We start from the raw sequence: 24,993 nt of genomic DNA, 5'->3' as shown, positions 1-24,993 counted from the left end.
ATACAAAAATAGCTGGGTGTGATCTGCTCAGCTGTTCAAATACAATTATGATGAAGGGTGTTTTGCTTAAATAATCTACAAGAAATAAACCACGCTGTTTTTAGTTTTTTTGAATGTGTAGACATTGAAGCAAAAATGACCCACATATTACAATTATACAGTATGGTACAATAAAAAAAATGCATTTTTTTTCTATCCCTCGCAATTTTTTTTTATTATTTTGTTTTAATCAAATACAATGAAAACTTTCATGATCTATTTTACCATTTCTGATGTGTGAGTGTCTGTCAGCCCACTGTGTCATCACGAACTCGCATCAGATTTTTAGAATGTCGTCCAGAATAAATGGGTCAGAATTAAAATGGCATCATTCACCAACTGATTAAAAAGTCAGATTTTAAACCATTTATTTTTAACCGTAGACAACAAGACTTTTTTAAGTTAAATCAACCCATTTTTTTGTTTGATTGTTAGTGCATTTTGTGTAGCAGCAGGTAAAAGCGTCCAAAAATTAAAATAAAAGAGCATCAAGTTAAGAAAAGATACCAAAAACAAATTAGAAAAAGAGAAAAAAAAAACAGTTTAAAAAAATTGCAAAATCTGACTCCATGGGTTTTCTTGTGTTAAATATAAAATACAATACCATTTTTTTTTCTTCACAAAATGTGCCTTTACAGTAAATCTTCTTTGAAACCACTCCAATCATCTTTTGATCTATTGTAAAAGGGTTCCTAGTGGTATATTAATAATGATTATCCTGTTTTAGCCAAAATCCAAATATCTGTGTCATTGACTTGGACATAGTTTTGCTGAGTAGTTCATTAGAAAATTCTTTTCTGATTTGTGGGTTAGACCGTTGGTACGGAGCAACCCCTTGCCCCTTTCCCATCCCCACTGCGGAGAGCTATCTGTTTTACCTCCTCTCCCACTACCTCACCACCCCTCACATCCCCAACCTAATGCTACACTAACAGCAGCCTCGGACACGCGTATTTAAGTGACCACTTCAAATGAAAAGCCTTTGGAAATGCGCATTTACATGATTCAGGCTTCTGCGTTCCAAAATTTCGCCCTCTCTTGCGGGCTCCATGTACAAATCGTGTGTCTATTAAACATCGGGTAGTGACAGTCCAGTGTGAACACCATTAAAGGCACAACACATGCCCAGTGTGAATGCAACAGAAGATTAGCTGTGCAACCCAAATGGCGCGCAATATTAGATTTATCCAGCCGTACAGTTTTGAGCCAGATGGCAGCTCGCTCAGATGAGAAAAATTGAGACGTAGATGAATCTAGTTGTCTAGAAGTGGATGCATCAGAATGGATCGAAGCAAATAGCTTGTGGTCCGCCCAGCTTGTCTACATCACAATTAAGCTCTTTCTTAAATGACTTTTTTTTTTAATCTGCTCATAATTTACATTGATTTTAATAAAGAAATACTCAGAAATGCAACTGTGACCTTCATTTTATTTTCTTTGGACTGGGTCTTTTTATGTGGTCTGTTTTTACCACACCATCTTAATAAAGGATTCTTGAACGTCTAACAATGTGACGGGGCCCCGCCGAGAAAAGATGCCGGGGTAGCCAAGGTGAGGAGGATCTGTCTTTATTTCCGACACTGTGAGCACCGCGCAGGGCCACGCAGCACATAGCACTCTGTCATTCCTCTCTCGAGTTGCTTCACTCGACTTGCTTCAAAAGTCTTGGGAGGACTCTGCTATCAAAACCAAGGAAGAAGGAAGGAGTGTCGTGCAGTACATACTGGAGATGAGGGAGCGACTGCAAAACTACAGAGACGAAGCTGAGCTGCATTTGCAGAAAGCTCAGAAAATGCAGAAAACCTGGTATGACCAACATGCACGCCATCGTGAGTACCAACCAGGTCAGAAAGTTCTTCTTCTGTTACCGTCCTCTACCAGTAAAATACTAACCAAATGGCAAGGACCATACACGGTGACCAGAAAAATAAGTCCAGTCACATATGAAATAGAACATCCTGAAAGGAAGAAGAAAAAGCAAATTTATCATGTGAACCTTCTTAAAGAATGGAAAGAGCAAGTCACTCAGCCAGTAAAAGCTACACTTGTAGTAGGACAACCAGAGAAGGAGGCTGTAAATGAGGAAGTGCTGAAAGAAACTTTGACACTGGGATTAGAACATCTTACTCGTGAGCAAATCACACAACTCTCCCAGGTTTTCCAGGAGGTGCCTTCCCTGTTCAGCAACAACCCAGGAAGAACAACGCTCGCAGAGCATACTATCAGGCTGAAGGAGGCAAAACCTGTTCGTCAGCAGCCTTACAGAGTTCCTCAGCAGCTGATTGGAAAACTTCATGAAGAGGTGGACGCCATGTTATCTTCAGGGGTGATTGAACCATCTAACTCAGAGTGGTGCAGCCCAGTGGTACTCGTTACGAAGAAAGATGGCTCATTGAGGATCTGCATTGACTTCCGCAAACTTAATTCTGTTTCAGAGTTTGACGCTTACCCTATGCCAAGGATTGATGACTTGTTGGAGAAGATCGGGTCTGCTGCATACATTACGACACTGGACATGTGGAAGGGATACTGGCAGGTACCATTAGCAGCATCCAGTAGACCTTACACTGCTTTCCAAACACCCTCGGGTCTCTTCCAGTTCACTGTGATGCCTTTTGGATTGCATGGAACACCTGCAACATTCCAAAGACTCATGAATAAGGTACTCCAGGGGTGTGAGGGGTTCAGTGCAGCATACCTGGATGATGTTGTGATCTTCAGGGAGGAACATCTCCAACACCTGAAAAGGGTCCTGGGGAAACTCAAAGACTCGGGGCTGACCCTCAACATCTCTAAATGTGAGTGGGCAAAGCAAGAAACCCAGTACCTGGGATACCAGCTTGGAAAAGGTGAGGTGCGACCACAGTTGGACAAGGTGGAAGCTGTCCGAAATTGCCCTCGGCCTAAAACCAAGAAGGAGATCCGGTCTTTTCTTGGGCTAGCTGGTTGGTACCGTCGGTTTGTGGCAGATTTTGCTACAATTGCAGCACCACTCACTGCATTAACAGCTAAAGGCCAGAAAAATCCACTTTGTTGGACTGAGGAATGTGAGAGAGCCTTCAATGCATTAAAAGCCTGTTTATGCTCTACTCCAGTCCTCATAAGCCCAGACTTCAACAAGCGATTCCTGGTTCAGGTGGATGCCTCTGCAGTGGGTTTTGGAGCTGTCTTGGTACAAGGGGATCCAGGTCAAGAACATCCTGTCCTGTACCTAAGCCGGAAACTGCTTCCAAGGGAAACAAGGTATTCTGTAGTGGAGAAAGAAGCTCTTGCCATCAAGTGGGCATTGGAACGTCTGCGGTATTACCTTTTGGGAAGAGAGTTTGACCTAGAGACTGATCACAGAGCGCTGACATGGATCAACTCTATGAAGGACCACAACAGTCGAATCACCCGATGGTACCTGTCCCTGCAACCATTTAGGTTCGATGTTCGTCATCGATCTGACAAGATGAACCTGGTGGCTGATTATCTTTCCAGGTTGCCATACAGCGCCAACCTTGGAGAGGAGGGGGATGATGTGACGAAGTAGCGTCACAGGTTGCAGGACAGAGCCTGAACATGAGCCTTAGTTGTTTGTTTGTTTTTTCTTTTCTCCCAGCCCAGTAACAGTTTATAGTTTTGTGGGACAAATCATTCACATTTCATGTTTTGTTTAATTATAAGGGTGCACACTTGGTTTTAAACAGAATCTCACTCACCATCAAAGTTTTCCTCCACCAACAGCCAAACCAGAGCCATGGACACATCAGCATTTATATCCACAGGAAACAGGAAGTGACTTCACATGTCAGAATTATTTTTTTGCTTTGTTCCCCTTCTTGTCTAATTGATTTTGTTTCAAACCTATTTCTGTATTTCAACTGTTGTTGTTTTTTCTGTTAAATATCTGTAAGTTTGGAATTATGTGGATGAATCTTCTAGTAAGTTGTTTTAAGGAATTGTTTGGATAATTGGCCTGTGGGAGGGGCTAGGTCTTTATAAGGGGTGAACTTTTTTCAGTTGGAAGAGAGCAGTCTTGGTTGCAGTGATGGCAACAAGCTCTCCCAGAATCAGCTGAATTGTTTGTCTGATTGTTTTTTTTTTGTTTTTTTTTTGTGGGGATCAATAAAATCCCATTTTTGAAATTTTGAGTCTGCTTGCTTGGCCATCTTATTTCCGAGTTATTTATTTTTTTGCTGCTGAGAAGAACCCCGTCACAAACAATAACCATATTTTATAAAAATCATAAAGTAGGAGATATTTTGAAGTAATACTGCTGCAGTAAACAAAGCCATGGTGGGCCCCTTTTGTGTCATAGCACTTTGCTGCAAACGGGTTTATTAAAATTCTATGAGATGGCTTCTGTTGACCTCTCCCACTGTTTGCATGTAAATCAGCTATTTAGGATTTTATCTGACTGCGACATGGATTCATGTCTCCACATTCAATTGAACAAGGAAGTCATATAAATATATCCAGTAGGGGGCAATGTGACCTAATAGCTTAAAAAAAACGCTTTTCCATGGAGACGTCTACAAGACAGTCTAATCAAATATTCTTTATGTAATAATTTGGCATTTTGGTTCAACAGCAGCATAAACACTTGTCACAAAAGCTGTAAATATAAGCTTATTCTAGAAGGTCTTGCAGCATCTGCTGAAAGGGGGTGCTACTTTAGTTGCACAAACCAGCTTTCTTCATTCTCATAAATATGAATAACATTTTGTATTTTTTCATATCTCGTCTGAATTATTTGCCTGTAGCAGCTCTGTGTATATTTATCCCCTCGCCAGTGCATTCAGCGCAAGAGTTGTATTCACATGGGCTTCTTCTGTGAAAGAGCCTGATAGCTGCTATCCTCTTTTCGAGTGCGTGTCTCAGGAGTGCTCGGCGGCAAAATGTTTACAGCTGCACACTGTTGCAGCTCTTTTGAGAGCGGATAAATGACTTGATGTGCCCCGCTCTGCTCTCTCTTCGTTTGAAAGGCTGCATCTGACTTTACTCAGCAGAGCTTCCGCGGAAAGCCAGCTGTAATGACTTTCACCAAGGACCACCTGTACACCTGCGCGCTCACATTACCGTTCAATCAGCCAATCATCCAACAACGGGCAACACAGGAAATATCATGTGGATCCTGGTGAGAACATTTCACTGCACAAGCAAGAAAGTGAAAACTAGAAGAAAAAAGAACATCTTTTCTGGTTAGATTTATTTTTTCCTGTCAATGCTCTTCTTTTGCCAGAAGCTTCAAAATGATGTAATGACAGAGGATGCAACGGTTCTGCAGAGGGGAAATTTGCTTGTTTGATCTGTCAGATGCTGATGATAACCATTCTAGCTGAGCAGGAGGGCTGCATCCCAGAATACATAAAGCCAACCTTGAGGTTGATAGGTTATACCAGCTCACAGCGACATTGCAGCACGTCCACAAACCCGACAGATCTGCTAAAATAATGGCCAGATGACACTGCGGCAACAAGTCCCTTAAGGGATTTTTATGTGAAAACGAAATGTTACTTCTCTGCTGGGGACCTGGCCTCTACGACAATTCCCTTATGGATTCATAGATACGACCATATATTTATTGTGTCCTTGATATTATATTTTCTTTATGATCATAAACCTCAGTTTGTAGTTTTCCTTCCAGGCTGTTATAAAACATTTCTGTTGTTTTAGAATAAAGTTGATATTTGATCATTTTGGTTTAAGAGACAAATGTAAAGCTTTTTCTTTTTTCTTTTATTTTAACCTAAGCCAAACGCAATAACCTTCTTGCCTCAAGAGCATTCCACTGAACTCCTAAAAGATTTATAGCTTCAGAAACAAAGCCCTGAGAAAGCCCAGTTTATGTCAGAACGCTAAAACTGTCTCAAATCACTTCTAGACGTTTTAACCGACCCGCGTCAGAGACATCATTCTTCCCTGAAAAATTGAGGTCAGCAGTATAAATTTGACTTGGTCTTTTTAGCAAGTTATTAAATTTGTCTTTCACACGTCCTTGACCAGGATTTGAAAGACCCCAGAGAAGCTGAATTCAAAGGATGAAGACATTTTCAATGCACAAAAAAAAAAAAAAGAGGGAGAGAACGGCTCAGTTAGATCCTTAAAGAAATATTACAGTTTTCGTCTAGTATAGTATAGTTTTCGTCAACATTTTGATTAACATTGCTCACTGATTTAGTGGTACAGTAAATTAGTGGTATGACATCCTCTTGAAGTTAATAATACATGAGATCTGATACTTTTTAAGGTAAAATTCAAACCTTATTACTTGTTACACACCTGCATTTGTAAAATTTTTCTTAGGATTTGGCCTATAGCTTGAGGCAGCGGGGAAGTGGAGTCTCCGCCACACTGCGAAACAATTTGGTAGTTTAACCCAGAAGACATCTTTTAATGCTGAGAGTCCAGCTAGGAGGTATGGGGTTACCTTTTTAGTTGGTCTTCAGACTCAAACCCGCAATCACTGACCTGAAACGGAAACTGAAACTGAGATTGATATGAATAAAGAATACTCATAAATGAAGTTTTTAGCTTAACTTCTTCTTTTAATGTCCTTCATCATCATAAAAAATGTATATTGCATATGAAAAGCAATAATGGTTATTTTGACAAATTGACTAACGGATACATATATATATATTTTACGCAACTGGTTTTTTTTTTCAGTCAAAAATTGTAACAAAAGGTAATACAAATGTAAAATAATCTCTTGGAAAATTTGTTTTTTTCTTTTGATGTTAAATTCTTTATTTTGTTCTAAACTCTTCATTTCAAGGAAAGTGTTGTGATAGCTTAGTGTTTTTGGCACTGAGAAAGGAGTGTGGTTAAAAATCAGGAAACACAAGTCATCACTGTGAGGAGAACTGAAGGGCAGAGATGTTTTCCCTGCAGTCTCTCTGCTCTCACACACAGTGGTTAACATTCTGTCATTGACTGATAAAACAACTGGACAGGCTTATGTTTGCGTGAACACAATGAGTGAAGAAAGCTGCTTGTGCTGTAGTACACGCTGAATTACAGGTACAGTACCCACACAAAAACGCACACATCAACATGCTTTCCTGGCCATAAAGTCATGTTCGCTCCAAACCTAATTATTCCTGTCAGCTTTTATGTTTGAAAAAGATTTTCCTAATGAGGATCAGATTTTTCATTGTTTCATGTTTGGAATTGATTTACTATTATTGCACACCAAAATAGACATGTCATTTTTTTCTGCTCGCCAGACAAAAAAAAGATGCTCATACTGTAATTTTTCTTTTCTCTTTTTTGTTTGGGTTAAAAAATGTTTTTATGTCTTTAAGTGTTTGCATGCTGCTGGTGACAACAATGTTGTAAAATGATTTTAAAGAAAACTGATTAATCCACACACCAATGTGATTAAGTTCATAGCAGGTGGAGGTCACACTCCATCGTGTCTTTGGTTCCTGGTTGGTGTCCCTGCCAAAGGTTTTCTTGCACAGAAATTAGAGGATTTTATTTTATCAAGGACATACATCTTCCAAGTCTATAAGATGTCCTTCTATCACTTTATATGTGGTTTAGAGAGCCTTACATTTGGAAAATGACCACAAGCAACAATTTGTCAAGCCGTGCTGTCTGGTGGGTTCAATCCACTTTCTTCTTTCTCTACAGTAGCAGAATTACAGTTGAGTGTTCGCTGACCTAATGCAATAGAGGCTCCGTACAGACAGAGTAATGTGATTTCCCAGGCTTTTATTCTGTGTCTGTGGCTAGATGGAGAGGAGACCTGAGAAGCTGGCAACTGAATTGGGGGTGGCTTTCTATGAGGGGTAACTATTGAAAGACAGGCAGAAGGACACAATGATAATAATGTATGTGAGTGGGACAGTGGGAATTCTTAACTGTAGTGAGAACTAAAGGGGAAAAGGACAGAGGGGAAATAAACTACCAGAGAAAAATAATTTCTAAATCTCAGGATTTTTAAGCTTCTAAAATTAACTTGTGAAAAATATTAAAATGTATTTCTTAACAAATATGCTTTATAATAGTTGTTATTTCATTGCACTGTTAATCTGATTATATTTTCTATGACAACAACGGTTAATTATAGAGTTATAGAGTTTTGGGGTAAAACATTGATCGTGTGAAATGTTGAATGATGTTATGCCAGGTTATAGCAAATTTCGCTAATTGTATCCTGTAGTCAAATGTCAGTTCTACTGTTGATCTGAAAACCAAGATTTCAAAATCTTAGATGATAATTGGACTATTTTTTGCATTGTCTAGTTTGTTGTTTGATGCACTTTTCATTCTGGTGTTCATTGTAAATATTATGTTTATGCTGTGCCTCTTCCTGTTAGGGTTTGATCAAGCTGTGGGAAGCATTACTGTGAAAGTCATCAATGACTAAATCCCATTCACTTTTGATTTATGGAGCTATGAATGGCATGTTTCATGTCTGAAAGGGGCTTTACTGTGCCAAAGCTAAAATTCAATCAAAACATTGCAACAAATAATGAATTGAAATCAAGTGGCAAAAACAATAAATTGAACTCTCTTAGTTTCTCCACACAATTTGTCTCCAAGAAGGAAATAATTGGAAAAATAAATGAAAACAGATATCTTTTAGTGCAATTATATGTTTCCGTCCTAATCTTCACATAGCTTCTGTGTGACTGAAAGTAACATCAAAGCATTGGACACCCAGAACATCAGACAAACTTGGTTGTGCCTGGGAAACATTTTGGGCCTATTGCCTTTGGCTTTGTAGCTTCGCCCCGACACTGAAAACAAACTGTGGCCTCATAGTCGACTCAGTTTAAAAAATAAATAGATAAATAAAATAAAAACCTTCTTCCGGATGTCCTTTTGGTAGGCAGTCAGTTAATACTGTCTTTTCAAGAGCCGTGGTTAAGATGGTGCTGTACTATTAAGCAGCGATCTAATTAACTGCTGGTGGTCATTAGGACCTAAATCATTTCCAGTTGGTTGGTAGAAATAACGGTAAGTTTTTTTTTCTCATAAAACTCATCTATTACCTTTTTCTCTTATATTATTTCCTCAGACATTCAAAAAAGCATTTATGTCAAAGTACCCTCAAGTTAAACATGTCATCTCATAGGTCAGCTCTCTGCCCTGTCAGCTTATCTGTTGTTGGCTGTGATCCCATCTTTACTCTCAATCAGATGTGCCCTCAAGCCACCGACACACTCAGTCCCTGTTTAAAACAGGCTCATAAAGAACCTTGGCTGCATCAATATTCCCGTATCAATTCTCCATGCTGTGCTACAAACCAGATGCCGGCAGCAAGAAAAGCTTTTGATTGAGGTTGTGTAATAGCTGTGCTAGCCAACAGGCTTGTGTTCCCCACATTTAAAGAGCTCTCCACCACATGTGAGACAGCGGAGACGCTACTGCATTAAGTTTGAGATGTAGCGCGTGTGTACTCGCATGTACGCATGACAAATCACTCGGTGTATCCACTTAACAGACTGAAATATCCTCCTTGATGTGAGGGCTTAAATGAAGCACTCACCCTTGTTAGTGATAAGCCCGGAGTTTCTGTCACTGAAGCCAGACTTGACGTTTAAGCGCAGACTGAATAAATTAGACTGACATTTCTCATTTCTCCTGCACAGGCTTACTTCTGGAATTGTTCTGTGGCTGTGTGAATAAATTATTCCCTTTTTATTTAGGGCAAACTTGATGATGAGACAAGGGGAAGCCAAAATATACAGCTGTGCTATAACTTAAAAGCCACAGCCTCTCAGGAATACTCACTTTTACTGCCATTTTCCGACAATGAAAAGAAAGCACAGAAATGGAACTGTGATGCAAAGAGAATTGGGGAAAATGTAATGTGGTTTGACATATTGTAAATATAATCTTATTTGTTTATAATTTTGCAGGAAATTTGCCGCCATGTTTTTGTCACATTTCTTGGTGTGATTATTTTGACAACGGGAAATCTGTGCCACTTGTTTGTACTTAAGCTTCACTAAATACCCTCCAAATGAAAGCATACTACATCTGTGCTTTTACAAGATTAGGAAAATATTTATTATTTAATCAGCTGCCATATTTCTGTACTGAGCGTTCACTGGGCTCCAGGAGGCAGTCGAAAGCAGGCTGGAGTTTGATTACATCTGGTTTATATCAAACAGGATGATGAGAACCATGGTGTTCTGTTGTGTTTGTGGAATGTGTGTGTGTGATTGTTGAACTCTAAGAAATTACTTCCTGTTTAATTTTTTTTTCCTTCTAAATTTCACCATAGCAACATTACGTTCACTACTTTCCATTCCCATGTTTCTATGTAGGATCTGTCATTGCCGTCTTTTCACACCTCTCACCCCGTTTCATTGTCTTCCCCTTCCAGAGATCTCGTATAGTTAGTGGTCACAAGGGATATTTGGGGTGAAAGAACATTATAAAAAAAAAAGCTAAATGATTGTGGATTTGCAAATATTCTTACATTAAGACAGGGACTGTTACATAAGTCACCACAAGTTTTATTTATAAATATATGCTTACATCACACTTACTACCTCTGTCTCTATTAAAGAACTTATTCACCCTTTTTACATGTATTTTATACAATGTGCTGTGTATCACTACTGTTACAAAAGGCCATGCAATATCTACAATATATAAGATACCTATGAAACTACATTGTTCTCAATAAATAATTATAATAAATTATTGAACTTCTATCTATGTACATTCTATTGCACTTTTTACATGAATGCTTTGGATTACCATGTTCCCTTTTTAATCATCCCCTGATGTCACTGTTAGCTGCTTTGACTGGATTATTTTTGTTTTAGCCCAGCATAGGTAGTTCCTTCACTCCACATCTACAGAAGATAGACACTTCAATCGAGCATCTTTGTCCTCAAAAGTAACCTTTTTGTTCCTCTTTGGGTCAATCCAAGAGTTGTGAATGATGGCATTGTTGGGGGTGGGATCTGCCTCAATGATTGAGACCACTCGTTTCTTCATTTTGCTTTTTAAGACTTTCTGGAACTTCTGCCGTGTGAAGGCGTAGAGTAAAGGGTGAAAAACAGTAGTCCCATAGGCCATAACCAGGAAACCCAGTCTTAACTTGACCATTAAGTCACTGGGACCCGTGCTCAAGATGACTGTGTTCAGTACAGTGATGGGAGTCCAGCACAAAAGAAAGGTAGAAACAATCAAAAGGGACATCCTGAAAACCCTCTTTTGGCGTTCTCGTCTCTCTCTGTGGCGCTTGACAGCCCTGCGCAGAGCAATTATGACAGACACAGAGGTGCGCATACCAAGTGTGGGATTGCGGCTGCCGCTGCTTTGAGAGCCATCCGTGGCCTCCTGCTGTGTCGTCATGGCCGTCATGGAGGGACGCTTTTTCCTTCGAGCCTTCTTCTTTTGTGAATTGTGGAAACGTGTTCCAATACGAATGTTCAGTGCCTGCAGGATCTTTGAGTAAGTAATAAGCATCACAATGGCAGTGAAGAAGAAAATAGGAATCTGAGCCAGCAAGTGGTAATACAGTCCATGTTCATTGTAAAATTGGTTTGTTTCAGACATATTTTCCACGACCGTCTGATTCAGTTCTGCTTGACCTTGGGCAAAGAATCCCACCTCAATAAAGGGTACAAGGAAGCTAAGAAAGGATAGCACCCAAATAGTAGCCAGCAGGGCCAGAGCCCTGCCCATTGTCAGCACTCGGTTTGCAGGTTTAACTGAGATGTCATAGCGATCAAGGGTGATGGCAAGCACGTTTGCAGCGGTGGCGATACTAGCAAAGGAGACGCAGGCTTCATGGAAACAGCAGACTAGGGCAGTGTCTCCTTCCAGGGAAAGCAGCACCACCACAATGGTGAGAGGGATACAGCAAACACAAACTAGTACATCCAACACATGGAGATTCATTGTGACGATGTTACTGACGGAGCTTACAAGATTCGACTTCATACAGTAGAGGGCGAGCACAGTAATGTTTGAGCTCAGGCCCAGCAGGATCTCCAGCATGAGGAAGCCTGTGAGGGAGACTTGGAAACTCACAGGGTAAGGGTGGGGGCTGGTTATTGCCGGGCTCATGATGCGGCTGATGGATTCAGTGTTGTCGGTTACTGTAACGTTGCTCATGATGGCTTGTTTTTCTGGGCAGAGAAGAATATGCATTATCCTGTAGAAAAAAGAGAAAGAATAGCATCATTTAATGTTATATTGACATTTATATAATAGTAAGGTGTAATCAACATTTTCACCAGGCAGTGATTGTTTGAAATTAGCTGAGGACATAGATGTCATTGGGCTAAAATTTTACATGGGACCATTTCCACCCATTAATGTGAGATTCTCATGCTTGTTTTAAAACAAACCAAAGAAGTAGTAGGCAAGTGTGTATAACGCCCAAAAAAAACCCCGCCTCCAACTGGATACATTTGCTTTCTCAAAAATGGACCAAACCACACAGACACACTGGCAAGTTACAGCAGATGCCTTTTTAACAGTACCAGGAAAAACAACCACAAATTAGAAAAAGCACAAAATAAAAATGATTTTAGGTTTTTTACCAAGTAAGAAATATTTGGTGCTTACGTTGTGACTTTTTTTTTGTTAACTTCAAGCATTTATTCCACGTGTAGTTGAGTTTTGTTTTCATTATAATACACATGTAAAGTGTTGTAAAAAGTAATTGTAAGTCACTATCAGCAAGTTGCTCCATCTAAAAAGATAAGAGGTCTGTAATGTGCACTTCAACTGCGATAGTGAAAATGTGCAAAAAAAAAAGAATGCAGAAAATCATATTGTATGATTTTTAAAGAGTTTATAGTGCAGAAAATAAGCTCCATTAAACAAGCAGGAATTCTGTCCCTCACACACCCATTACTTCTTTAAGATGATCTTCTATTCTCCACACACTTTGAAACAGTCAGACTGCAACCTTTCTACCATGAACAAGACAAAAGAGTTGTCAAAGGACACCAGGAACAAGATTGGTTCATCCCAGTCTTGTTCAGGTGTTCAATCTACAATAAGACAACAGCTTGGTGAGAAGAGATCAACTGTTGGAGCAATTATTGGAAAAAGAAAGAAGTACAAGATCACTGATGATCTCACTCCACCTGGAGCTCCGTACAACATCTCACTTGTTTGGGTACAAATTATCTTTAACTGCGCTGGGGAACTGTTCAATGACTTGAATTGAGCTGTGACCACTAAAACAAAGGACACTTTTAGTAACGCACAACGTTGTCTGGATTTAAAACTGGCAGTGCTCAATAGATCCCCCTGCCTATGCCAGAACATCTCCAGAACAATCTAAACTTTGCCAGAATACATCTAGTTGATCCAGAGTAGGACTGGTAGAACAGTTTGTGATCTAAGCAGAGCTAAATGGAACTCCTTGGTATAAACCCCACTGGCCGTGTTTAAAGGGGAAATAATGCTGAGCTGCTTCCCAGAGACACCAAGCCAACTGTGAAGCAGGGATGAATAGCATGCTTTGACGCTGTTTAACTGGTAACTCTTGTGCTATCCTATGTGGTCAAGATGACCAGTGACGTGTTATCCCTACCATGACAAAGGTTGAAATAACTGAAGAGGATTTCATGTAATTCATGGAAACCAGTGAAGATCACAAATCATTGAAGAAAAAAGTTCAGCGCACTATCTTGTGGGGTCTAGATGACCTCTCTCCCAATGTCAAAGTGCCTAGGATAGCACAAGGATTATATGGACAAAACAACTGACCTGGATTAAGGAAAGGATAAATGGGACTCAGTATGGTGAAAGTTTGGGCAAAAACCTCCTTCCATCAGTGAGAGTATTTAGGAAGAAATTTCACTAGATCTTACATTGTGACAATAATCCCAAACACGTCACCCGTGGAACAAAGAAGTAGCTGTGAAAAGCATTTCAAGGCTCTGAGGTGGCCCAGCCAACGTCCAGACGTCAATCCAATAGAGAATCTTTGAAGGGAGTTGAAATTCTGTGTTGCCCAGCCACACCCCCGAAATCTCACAGTTCTTGAGAAATATTTATCCACTTCCCAGGTCTTTATTGTAAATAAGAACATGTTCTTAATAGCTTACCAGGTTAAATAAAGGGGAAAGATCTGCATGAAAGAAAGGATCCAAAATGGCACTTACAGTGTTTGCAAATCTGGTTTGTTTCCCACAATTGAAGTCTGCTTATGATGAACATTATAGACCTAATTTTTTTCACGTTAGACCAGTTGTAGAATTGGTGACTGAAAAATACTTTTTTGCCCTCACTATATGTCGTGGACTGATTCCCATATAATTTGTGACCCTTGTGCTATCCTAGAGACTTTAACATTGGGAGTTGGGTCATCTAGACCCACTAGACAGTGCGCTGAACCTTTTTTCTTCAATGATTTGTAATCTTCACTGGTGTCCATGAATTACATGAAATCCTCTTCACCTTTATCCACCTTTATTATGGTAGGGTTAACATGTCAATGTAAGGGTGGGATCATAGGATAGCACAAGGGTTAAAAGTGATAAAGAATTCTGAATTAGGTATTAGTTGGAATTTTCTCCACCCCGCCTACAACATTCTAATAATAGTTGATTTGGTGGGACATGGTAAAGTGAGTTGTTCGGAAATAAGAAATAAATAAAAAATTATTAAAGATGTTAACAACATAAGGCTAAGGTTGTACATGCTTATTTTGGGGTTAAAGTTCTACTTCTCAACATATGAGTGAATAAAAAACTTTTTTTTTCTGACCAGCCTTTAGTGGTCTTTAAAAGGAATTACAACATCTCAATTTACCTCAAACCTAGTAATGGAAAGTGGGGGCTAGTTAATGAACCCCAACAAGGTTTGTTAGAAAGCAAACAAGGCCCCCACAATTTTATGCTGGATAAAGAACACTTGAACAACTTGGCTTCGTCCTCACACAACCTGTTATGTGAACTTTCCAGTACATAAATGCCAGTGCAGACATTTCATGTGATCCACCTTTAGACTTTATGTGGTTTTATTAATCCAGAATGTCACAGAAAAATGCGAGATTTTTTTTTTTTGATTTACGTAGAAACTTAAACAAAAATGACAAATAAGATAACAGCCAAGACAACAAAACCTCCCAACTGCAATGTGACTAATTTTCAAGAAAAACTGTGGCTCGAATCCTTTGCTGATGTTCAATATTCTAATATCTTGTTCATATGGACTAAAAGCCCCTGCAAAGTCTTAATTTACTGAGTGTTTGTCAAGTATGGATGAAATGCTTAGCAGAATAATTGCTGCTTGCAATCCCAACAATATCACCTCTCCTCCGCCACTTCCTACTTCCTGTTTGTCACTGTTAAGCTGATATAAATTTCTAAAACGGTGGACTGGTTAAGAAAATTTACATTTTTTACAGATACACAATAATTTTTTGGCTAAATTCACAAAGTGTTGCGCAGAAATATGCCAACCAGTCTCACCCCCTGGACGTCGTCTTTAAGAAGTAATTTGTGCCATTAATTCAGAAGGGTTATACATGAGTTTGAGATACTCTTCACCAATTTGTTACTTTTTAAAATTAGATTATTTTTCAGAGTAGGCAACATAGAGATGTGACAATTTACTTTCGGAAATTAAAAACTATATAAACATTTTGGGACATTTCATGAACTTCCTTAGGTTAATATGAGTGAGACATAACTCCTAAAGAGTATACAATTAAAAATTAGATCTGACTTTTTTTCTTTTGTGACTTACAGGTTCTTTCATGTTGCAACTATCTAAAATCTTGTTTGTTATCCAATAGAATATATCTATGGGAAATATCTAAATACAAATTAAGGCTCTTTGTGTGTTTTTGACTTCCTGTGCTATTCACATTATTTAAGAGTACAGTTAAGATGAAAACTGTTTCGTCAATCATCTTCCTAAAATGGAGTATTTTTTTAGAAGAAATGTGGACTGTGGTTTTTATTTGGTGGTAACCATAGACTGTACAAGAGAACTGGACTGAATGATTGAGACAACCCATATAACTTACTTCAGGTAATAGCTGTTTATTTCTCACTAGAAGTCCATCAGACTTTTGGGACCAGCAAGTACTTCCTTTTTAAAACCCCAAGGTGGAGGTGATGCTCAGTCCAGTTCTCCTATAAAGTCAATGGTGGTAACTAACCTTGTGATTTCAAATTTATTTTATGTTATGAACTTACAATAAGTCATAACCTTTAGAGATGGGCTGAAATACTGGATATTTCTGAAGACACTAAAATTCCTCAAGCTTTTACCATGACAGAAAAAATAACCAAATAAAATAAATCTATTGCACACAAACTATGGAAGAAACTTCAATAAACACATCACTTGAATTGTTTTAACAGTTCCCCAATTCCAGACAACTTAGAGTAAAGTATGACGTATTTACCCTTCCCTCCAGAATTATCTGAATACCAGGGCTATGTAATCAGGGCACGGAGTCCACGTTAGGTCCTCGGAGACGAGCATCACATCCAAACATAGCCTGTGGAAAAGTGTTTCCGCTCCACCAGAGCCCCCCAGCGATGCTTTTCCTTTCACTGCAAGTCCATCTCAGAGAGGCTGACAGCAGCACAAGCTCCTGGCTGTTGGGCGCAAGCTTTTTTCAGTGACCTCAATGGCGTGGAACCTTGGGAATTCACCATCTGCACCGCTGGACGTTAGAGAATATGCACAATTGTAGTCTACGAAAGATTTCTCAGGTGTATTTTTGCTTCGGTGAGCATTGAGAGGCAATTGGAAAAGGGATACAACTTTGGAGACATTGCCTGTTTATAATTCCACGACGTTCTGAGCCAGGAAAGGTTTGAGCCAACAAAGAAAAATAAAGAAACACAGACGCTCCACTGCACAGTGCTTCTCAAAATGTCATCCAAATCCCTGCTTTTTGTTATGTTTTTTTAGTTCACAGTGTAAAGATAGATATGTAAATATTAAAATTTTGTTACATCCATCGGCACGTACTCCAACAAGCAGAGCTGTCAGTAAACCATGAAGATTCTCCAGCAGTAGAATAAAACAAGCAGTGTCCAGGATTTGTTAGGGATAGGTCAGTGGGCTGGGGAAGCATCCAGACCCATGTCTCCCCCTGGGAGCACTAATGGAACAAACCTTCACTCTCCACTTTTCTCATCAGCCTCTGTTCTTCTGGATCCCACTGTCATTAACTTTTAAACTGGGTTTTTGGCTCATATCGAACCTTGGATCACCAGAGATGGCGTAAGTGCACGCGTATCCAGCCACCATGGCATATGCAATCACCAGGAAGAGCATGTGCTAGAGGGTAGTCCAGCAGACAGTTTAAAGGTCACTATCACAAGGTAGTGGAAGATGGTTTCACAACACAGAAAGCCCCACACTTTAGACAAATGCTAGAACACGGGCTGCATCTTCTGCGGTTTCTTAGTCCCAGGTGTTTGGTGCGGAATGACCTGGAGGGAAAAGCGAAAAAGGGAGAGTATTAGGTGATGGAGGGAGTGAGAGAAAACAGAGTGCATAGAGAAGTGTGGGGGATGTGTTTGTGAAAACAAAACATATTCTCAGCAGAGAGGTGACAAGGAAAATCATATTAACATAGCAACAAGCCTGTGATGTCTTATCTTGTTCCTTTTTTTGCATTTACATAACAGTAACACAAAAGAAGCTCACACACAAGCGACCGGTATTTTACATAAACCATAGTGACTACATAAACCACAGAGACATTTTGACATTCTTGTTTACTGTATTATAAACTAAAGTCCAAGCAGCAAAGTGCAAAAAAGTATTGCATGGTTTTGGACACAACAATAGAAGGGATCATCAAATTTGCACAAACGGGACACCTTCAGTGAAGGGATGACTACTGTGTTCCCCTTTTTGGTAACTCATCTTGACAACATGGGTGCACCCTTGTGTGTGAGGCCATGGAGACTGTCCCTCTCCAATGATGTTTCCCTAGACTAGTGATATCCCTAGACTTAACGTTTTTTCGCCAATCTTTTAGGAACAAAGGATTGTGAGTACCTTACCTGTTTAGCTTTTATTTTATATTAACACAAGTTGTTTTATAATCTGACATTCATGCATGTGCGTTGCTGGGAAACAAAATTATGCGTAGAAGTGAGAAAAAACAGAAAGCCTTTGAAGTCTGATGTTTGCAGCTCATCATAGACGATCTATCCGTTACGATGGATGACATTCAGAATTTATTAATTTTTTTTTTTTTTAGTTTTCCCATTTAAATATGTACAAATGTTTTATAATTACAGTTTTCAAGAAATCATGGTAAACACAGTGCTAGTCTTTGGTGTTGGGCTTCTTTTGGTGTCATAAGCAAGCCGCTTTATTTGAGATCACTAAAAATAATCCCTGAAAACGCAGCCAAGCAGCCAAGCTCACCGTCAACAAGAGAATGTGAGCTGCTCCGTTCACCGGGATGTCCCCTGTCCTTTGGCGTCCGCAACAGTTTTAGCCGAGTGTTGATGTAACTGCTGCTTTACCTCCTGCTTTTTGCAAGAGTCAGACAGGAAAATTCAACCAGGTTTTTAATTTAGGAGTCACTCTTTTCCACACAAGTATCCATCAGAAGAATAGAAGCTTGCTGACAAAGACTCAAAGATGAAATTAAAGATGATTCCCCCGTCATGTTGTCTCATTTTTGCTCCTCGGCATCCAGTTAAACTGTTTTTGTGAGTGCTCCCGATTTAAGCAACTCCGTAATGCTCCTCTCCTGTCTAACTGCCTGGATGGAAGTGCAAACCATCACACTCCTGGTATCTCTCTGCTCTCCTCCTCTCTCCCTCTCTCTCACTGCGGAGGTTTGCAGTGCTCCCCCAATCCTGATTGGTTTGCAGTAATAGGCTTAACCATTTCCTCCCCACCAAGGGGAAGTATTTCCTTTATTTCTGCTTGTGTCCTCTCTTCCCTGTCACCGTCTGCATGAGGCTATAGAGTTTTGCTCAGGGACTTGAACACCCAAACTGCTGCAAAGGGACATCAGCAAACCCTTTGAAGGAAAACGAAATGGAAAGTGTGGCAACGATTTATTAATTAGCTCTGTCACAATGTAATGAACAAGTAATGTGTTTGTGCACCAAGGGGGCAACAATGAGGATGAGAAAAGCACCAAGGGGAAGCAATTTTTTTTATTGATTTTTGCTCATATATATGTCCTACTATACTTGTGCGTGTGAGCAGAAGAGGCAACAAGTCTGTCAGAGGGCTGATAAATTCATGTAGCTTTGAAAGGGAGAAATGGATAATCTGGGGTAGAATGAAATCTAATCAGAAAAGAGCCTCAGTTCTGATTGATAGTTTCAATTAAGTTGCTCTATCAGATTGGTAACAGGCTGGCCAACTTCTGTTGTGTTTTTTTTCCCCCGTGCAATTATTGCCAGAAGCTATCCAACAATACCTGACGCCTTCCCAGAAGGAACACTGCTCCAACTCATCGTAGCAGTTTAGAGGGAAAAAAAGGAACATTCTTAAACACCTGTCATTTGTGAAGTTGCTCCATCGAAAGGCTGCAGAGTAATCTGCAAAAAAGTCTGGGAACATACTTTGTGACATCAGTGGTGCCATATGGGCTCTAATACTCATTTAAAACTTTATAGAGGTCACATGGAATGATGAAGTGAAAAATGACCGAGCTGCAATTCTGCAGTCGATGAAAGCTAACAGATGGGATATGATCATTCTGATAATCTGTTCATTCTAATTCAGTGAGCAGTACGACTTCTTAGAGTGCACAACTTCTAAAAAAAATGGATAAAAGACAGTAAACAAGAGCCATTAATGTACCTAGTATGTCATGATTAGGGTCAGGTCGACAGTAGGTTGATCGATACTTGGTTTGAATGAACACAACATGCTTTTACTCTGGAGGGTGAACTCAATCGCGCAGAATGTCATAGCTACAGCAGCAGCTTGCTTGGAGGAGGTATTTTGCGTGAAATGAGCAAAAAAGCACAAAAATGAAAATTGCTTGTCCTCTGACCATTATAACCACCAAATAAAGCACCTTTGCTTCTTTTTTTTACCATGTGCACTGAAAACACATTTTCCTATTTTTTTTATTTAGATTTTGCATTTCCTCTGCAGCCTTCTTAATTCTTACCGAGACTTATGATTCTTTGCTTAACTTTCACTCTTTGGGTTTCTGCATAGTCTGTCTGTGTTAACTTTGATTCTGAATAGCACAAAGGTTTACTTGAAGGGAAACAAAGACACTCACTTTAGACGGACGGACCCTTTAAACCTAGAGTCATTGGGCTACGTGAGTGCTTTATGGCTTGTTGGCCAAATGCTGTTGTCATTTTTTAGCCAACGTTGATTTCTAATTGAATTTTAACATTGATCATATTTTATCTCAGGGCTTACATTCTATAGGACATTATAAAAATACAAGGAAAGGACGTAGCCACTATTTCTGTCCTGAAATCCTCTAAACAGATAGTGTCTTGAGTTAGAAGCCGTATACTTCAAGGTCCTTTATGGTTGATGTAACTGGCGATCTGCCCAAGGCGTACTCTGCCTTTGCCTGAAGACAGCTAGTATGAACTCAAGCTGGTTTAACAGAGCTATTAAACCCTGTGACCCTGATTTGGTTGAAGTTGTCATAGTAAGTGGTTCAATGCACTCTTCGTTACTCAATGTTTGGAATTTGTGTAAAGCCCATAGGTTTTTGAGAGATATATGTCAATTTGTTCATACAAGTTTGATTAAATAATTCAAACTTGTATTATAGCTTACTGCGACACTACAACAAAAACAGTAAAAATGTATATTCATGCTTGCTGGTATTCATAAAGTCACATGCTCTTATTTCATGTTTTCATTTTGGTTTTCATGCTTGTAATATTTAATTTTGGGGAAAAGATATAGATGTTAGAATTTGTTTATACCCATTTGGTTTACTGTAAGGCAAGAGGTTTGATTGACACATCTTCAGAATATCTCAATAGTCATTCTAAATGCCCCAAATTATCAGGAGAAAACACTTTCAAGATGTAAAAAAAAAAGACACCAACAAGTAGCAAGAATATCAAGATAAATTGTTGTATTTTAACTAGACAAATTGTTGTATTCTAACTAGACACATGGAGGAAGATGTCTTGAGACAAACAGTACTTCCATGTTGCAAATGTTGTTAATGCAACATTAGAAGCTAATGGGCTGTTTAAAAGCACAAACAGGAAATGTAGCCTATATCTGCCAAAGGGGGGGCAGAACATTTATAATTTTCAAATTCAAATAATTATAAATTAATATTTTGACATTTCTTGGCCTTTTTAATTTGTGCCCTGATAATCACTCACTGTAAGTTGCATAAACTTAGTCGTTAATCAGTCAAGTCTTGGTCCAATGCCAATGTCAAACTCTCCACCTCTGTGTGAAACTGCTCCGTCTTAGTGAGTACATAGACAACAAGACTAAGGCTCCAACGTAGTACGATTTGCCAGTGTCACGCAGAGACAACTTTGAGTTACATGTTGGACAAATTACAAAACAGGTTTTTGGCTGTGCGGCAAGCTGGCATCATGGAGTCATATGAGTGACAGCTGCCTGACCAGGTCTTAAGATTACACAGCACTTCTTTTGCCTCTGTTGGTTAGTTTCATTCACAAACTGGTACCACTGTGGTTATAGTTCCTTCATGACAGAGATTGAAAGACAGGTTTGCTTTTGTAAGTCTGTTGGACTTTTCCTAGGTCAGAAGTGGCATTAAGGTTTCACACCTTTAATCAGTTTGGATTACTTTTACAATGCTCTCTGAGATGGACTACACTGTTTATGCTTGTTAGTGCCCGAAAAAAGGTTTGATCAGACTAAAAATGCAATTCTGCTCATCTGTTGGCTGGTTTTCTCAGTCAAACACTAACATTTTTGGTTTGCTACTACCCTTAAGCTTTGTGCACAATCTGTGTGCTGTGACTCTGTCGAAAGTTTATGGACACCTTTTAACATGCCAAGAGAACCAGGGTTCAGTGTTTGGTGAGTACCGTAGTTCATGTAACCTTTTTCCTGCAGGGGAATCGATATATGAGGTTCTGATGCCAAAACAGTTTCATAAAGCAAATAAACAGTTTCATTTTTTCGTGACCCGTAACTCAAGATTTATTGAAAGAAACAACTAGCCAAAGGAAGGGAACACAGTGGATGCTCCTTTAGAAAACTTTGCAGTCCAAAGGGCTACCACCACAATAACTCTGCACTCCTGAAACTTTACAGTTCAATAGAAAAAAAAGTTAATATTTCATTTTCCATCAATAATTCATCTGGCTTTTTCCCTTTGCTGTCTGAATTTCACTACGGTTATTCTAGCCTCTCATTCTAAGTGCTTTTGGATGTAAATAGATGTGCTGTATGCATTCTACTGTTGATGACTATGGGTATGTTAGCCTATAGGTATATTTCACATCTCTCACTGCTCTGTCTGGTGGGGTGGGGGTGAGGGTACCTGTTTGGAGAGTTGTCCCAGATGATTCACATGTGCTGTCGGAGACTTTCTTGTAACAAGCTCCCACTTTGCATGGCAAACATCAGTGGGCAATCATGCAAGAGTAGGATGGAAGCCAGGAGAGTGCCCGGCTCACAGACTTTTATCTCTTTTCCACAGCAGGCATGCTCCACCTATTTGGTGCAACTGAGATTGCCCCAGAATTAAAATAGCCTTACATTAATGGAGTGGCTGGTCTGCCGTCACCTGATTTGTTGAAAATGCCCTTTAACAAACCCAGAGGAGCTCTTGGTTCAGTCCCTGAGGGGCATAAAGGAAGATTGCACCACAAAGCAAATGGGCAAATGATGTCTCTGAGCTGCTGCTGTTATTGTTTCCCCTTCCCTTTCAGAGGAATTGTAATAATGGCTGGAGTTTATTCTTATTCTTTCATTTAATCCGTTAGCATTCATCTATTCTTAGGGTGATATCGTTTGGTTGGACCATGATGCATCGCTCTCTGAGCAGTGACAGACGGCATGGATCCGGTCACTTGGGAGAATCTGTTCCCTTAGCAGAACAGTGAGTGAAAGGGAAGCAGCCAAGGCTTTACAAGCAGATGAAATGCATAAATCACCAAAAGGACAGGTTTTGAAGAAATGTGAGAATGGGGGGGGGGGGGGGGGGGGAGACACGATGCAGCAGAAGAAATTAGGTTAAAACAAAACAAAAAAGAGAAAGCAAAGGGACACACAGGAACTGATCAACAGGCATAGTGAGGTAAATAAATCATGTGTGTAGCAGCTAAAGTTTCAGTCTGTCCATCTTATTAAATGCAAAAACAAACTCAGCCATTTTTCTGTGTAATCTTTGGTTAATGAACTTTTTATGGAGCAGTTCAGAACAAATATCAAATTGCCCAGAAACAACGATAACAGCACCATAAAGTATATCTATATATATCTCTAGTTTTAAGTAAACACGTGGAAGCATAAAGACATGTAAATTGATTGCTGAAGGGTAAAAAGTTGTGGGTTTTTTTCCATCAGAATTGTAAGGTGCACATACTTTATTTTGAAAAGGAGTTTTCTATTGTTTTGCTGTCAGTGTTGTTTGTCATTTCGATGGCTGAAAGAACCAAGTATGTCATTCTTTTTCACTTCAGCAAAGCAGAGTTAATGGAAATGAACCCTTTAACACTGGAACTTTAGCTACAGTGTTGACATTGCTTCCACTGCAGTAACCCTTCTCGGTAATTCAGGTTACCTTATTCAAGCTAATTCTGAAGCCCAGAAAAACAGTCTTGCACTGATATGCAACACTTTACAGTAACTGCTTACACAATCAACGTATATCAGTAGATTATGTCACTGGGGACCCAAAATGCAGGAGACTTGGCTTGGTGGCAGAAACTTAGATATTTAATAAATAAACTTAAACACGACAAAAACCACAGAGAAACAAAAAAGTAGCAAAGCAGAACAGATTACCTAAAATGACAAGCTGAAAACCAGAGACTTTAATACACTGAGGATTTTGTTGTCTTTTTTCATGCTTTGTTGGCTTTCACATCAGCAAAAAAAAAAAAGATTTTGAAAATAAGTTTCTTCTAGACAATGCTGGAGTGGAAGACATGGAGGAAAAAGCAGGAAACACTCCGAGATTCTCATTTTCTTTTCGTGTCTGGACAACAGTACAATCTGCTTTGGCTTTAGTCCCAGTCCTCCTTTGAATTCACGCTCACATGATGTAGGATTAAAGTGCCTGATCCAAACAGACGGGGAGAAAAGAGAGGAAAGAGAGCCGACCCTTCAACTTTATGTTAAACACTCCTCTGGATTGATGAGCAGCCTCCCTCTTTAAGTTAACATTAATCTGTCCTTTTCTGTTGCTCTGCAGGTTCATTAGTGCAAAAGTGGCTTCATTTAGACTTGACATTTAGGGTGGCATTTTATCTAAAGCGTTTATGTCAATGACAAAATATAGATTAGTTACAACGCTGTGGAGCAAAGTGTTTATTATTTTAAAAAAAGGAACTTTTACGCCTTATGGTGAAAGGGGTTCTTACCACTGACTAGGGGTGTGTGTTGCAAAAGTCTGGCAATACAATACGTATCATGATAATGTACCGGAACACATTTTCATTTTTTCAATTTTTTTTTTTTCTTTGTAAAATTAAGGAATATTTCTTCTTAAAGAGAACCATCAACATTGTCCAATTTCTGCAACAAAATATTTTTCATTATAAGCCAACAGCATTTTGTCTGATGCTTCGTGCTAGACGCTGTGCAGCTGCACTGCTTCACTTATCTGAGCCCACCCGCTACAATACACGTTTTTTATGTTACTGGCAGAAACATGACACTGAGTTTCCCATCCCAAGTAAAAACTAAGTAGTGCATGTCTCAAAACAACAAAACAAGCTGCTTCTCACTGAGATCTAGTAGTTGTTTTGTGCAGTGTAGAGCTGCTCAAAGGGGCTCAGTGTACGGTGCTGCCAACTAGCTGTCGGGGGTTTTAGTGGAAAACAAGAGTCAGCAGCTGAAGGACGCTCATAAATAATTAAATAAATATAATTTTGACAG

General features: G+C 39.4%; 1 protein-coding gene across 2 annotated transcripts; it reads right to left on the bottom strand.

Annotated features, from left to right (window-relative positions):
• Nucleotides 1-10,478: 10,478 nt before the first annotated feature.
• On the bottom strand, nucleotides 10,479-18,779 carry LOC101156084 (G-protein coupled receptor 22). 2 transcript variants are annotated; one of them, XM_011475959.4, is made up of 3 exons: nucleotides 18,370-18,779; nucleotides 16,379-17,420; nucleotides 10,479-12,154 (listed from the first exon to the last, which is right to left on the bottom strand). In XM_011475959.4, exon 3 carries the CDS (start codon nucleotides 12,148-12,150, stop codon nucleotides 10,834-10,836), a length of 1,317 nt encoding a protein of 438 aa, XP_011474261.1. In that variant the 5' UTR covers nucleotides 12,151-12,154; nucleotides 16,379-17,420; nucleotides 18,370-18,779; the 3' UTR covers nucleotides 10,479-10,833. The 2 variants fall into 2 exon arrangements, with proteins under 2 accessions (XP_011474261.1, XP_078804694.1); XM_078948568.1 differs by lacking the exon at nucleotides 18,370-18,779 and having other exon boundaries at nucleotides 17,101-17,274.
• Between the last annotated feature and the right edge of the window lie 6,214 nt (nucleotides 18,780-24,993).

Source organism: Oryzias latipes, chromosome 6, assembly GCF_053564925.1.
Source record: "Oryzias latipes strain Hd-rR chromosome 6, Olatipes_Hd-rR_3.1".
Lineage (NCBI taxonomy): Eukaryota > Metazoa > Chordata > Actinopteri > Beloniformes > Adrianichthyidae > Oryzias > Oryzias latipes.
Note: the sequence above shows the minus strand (reverse complement) of the source record. Positions and strands in the feature narration are given on the sequence as shown.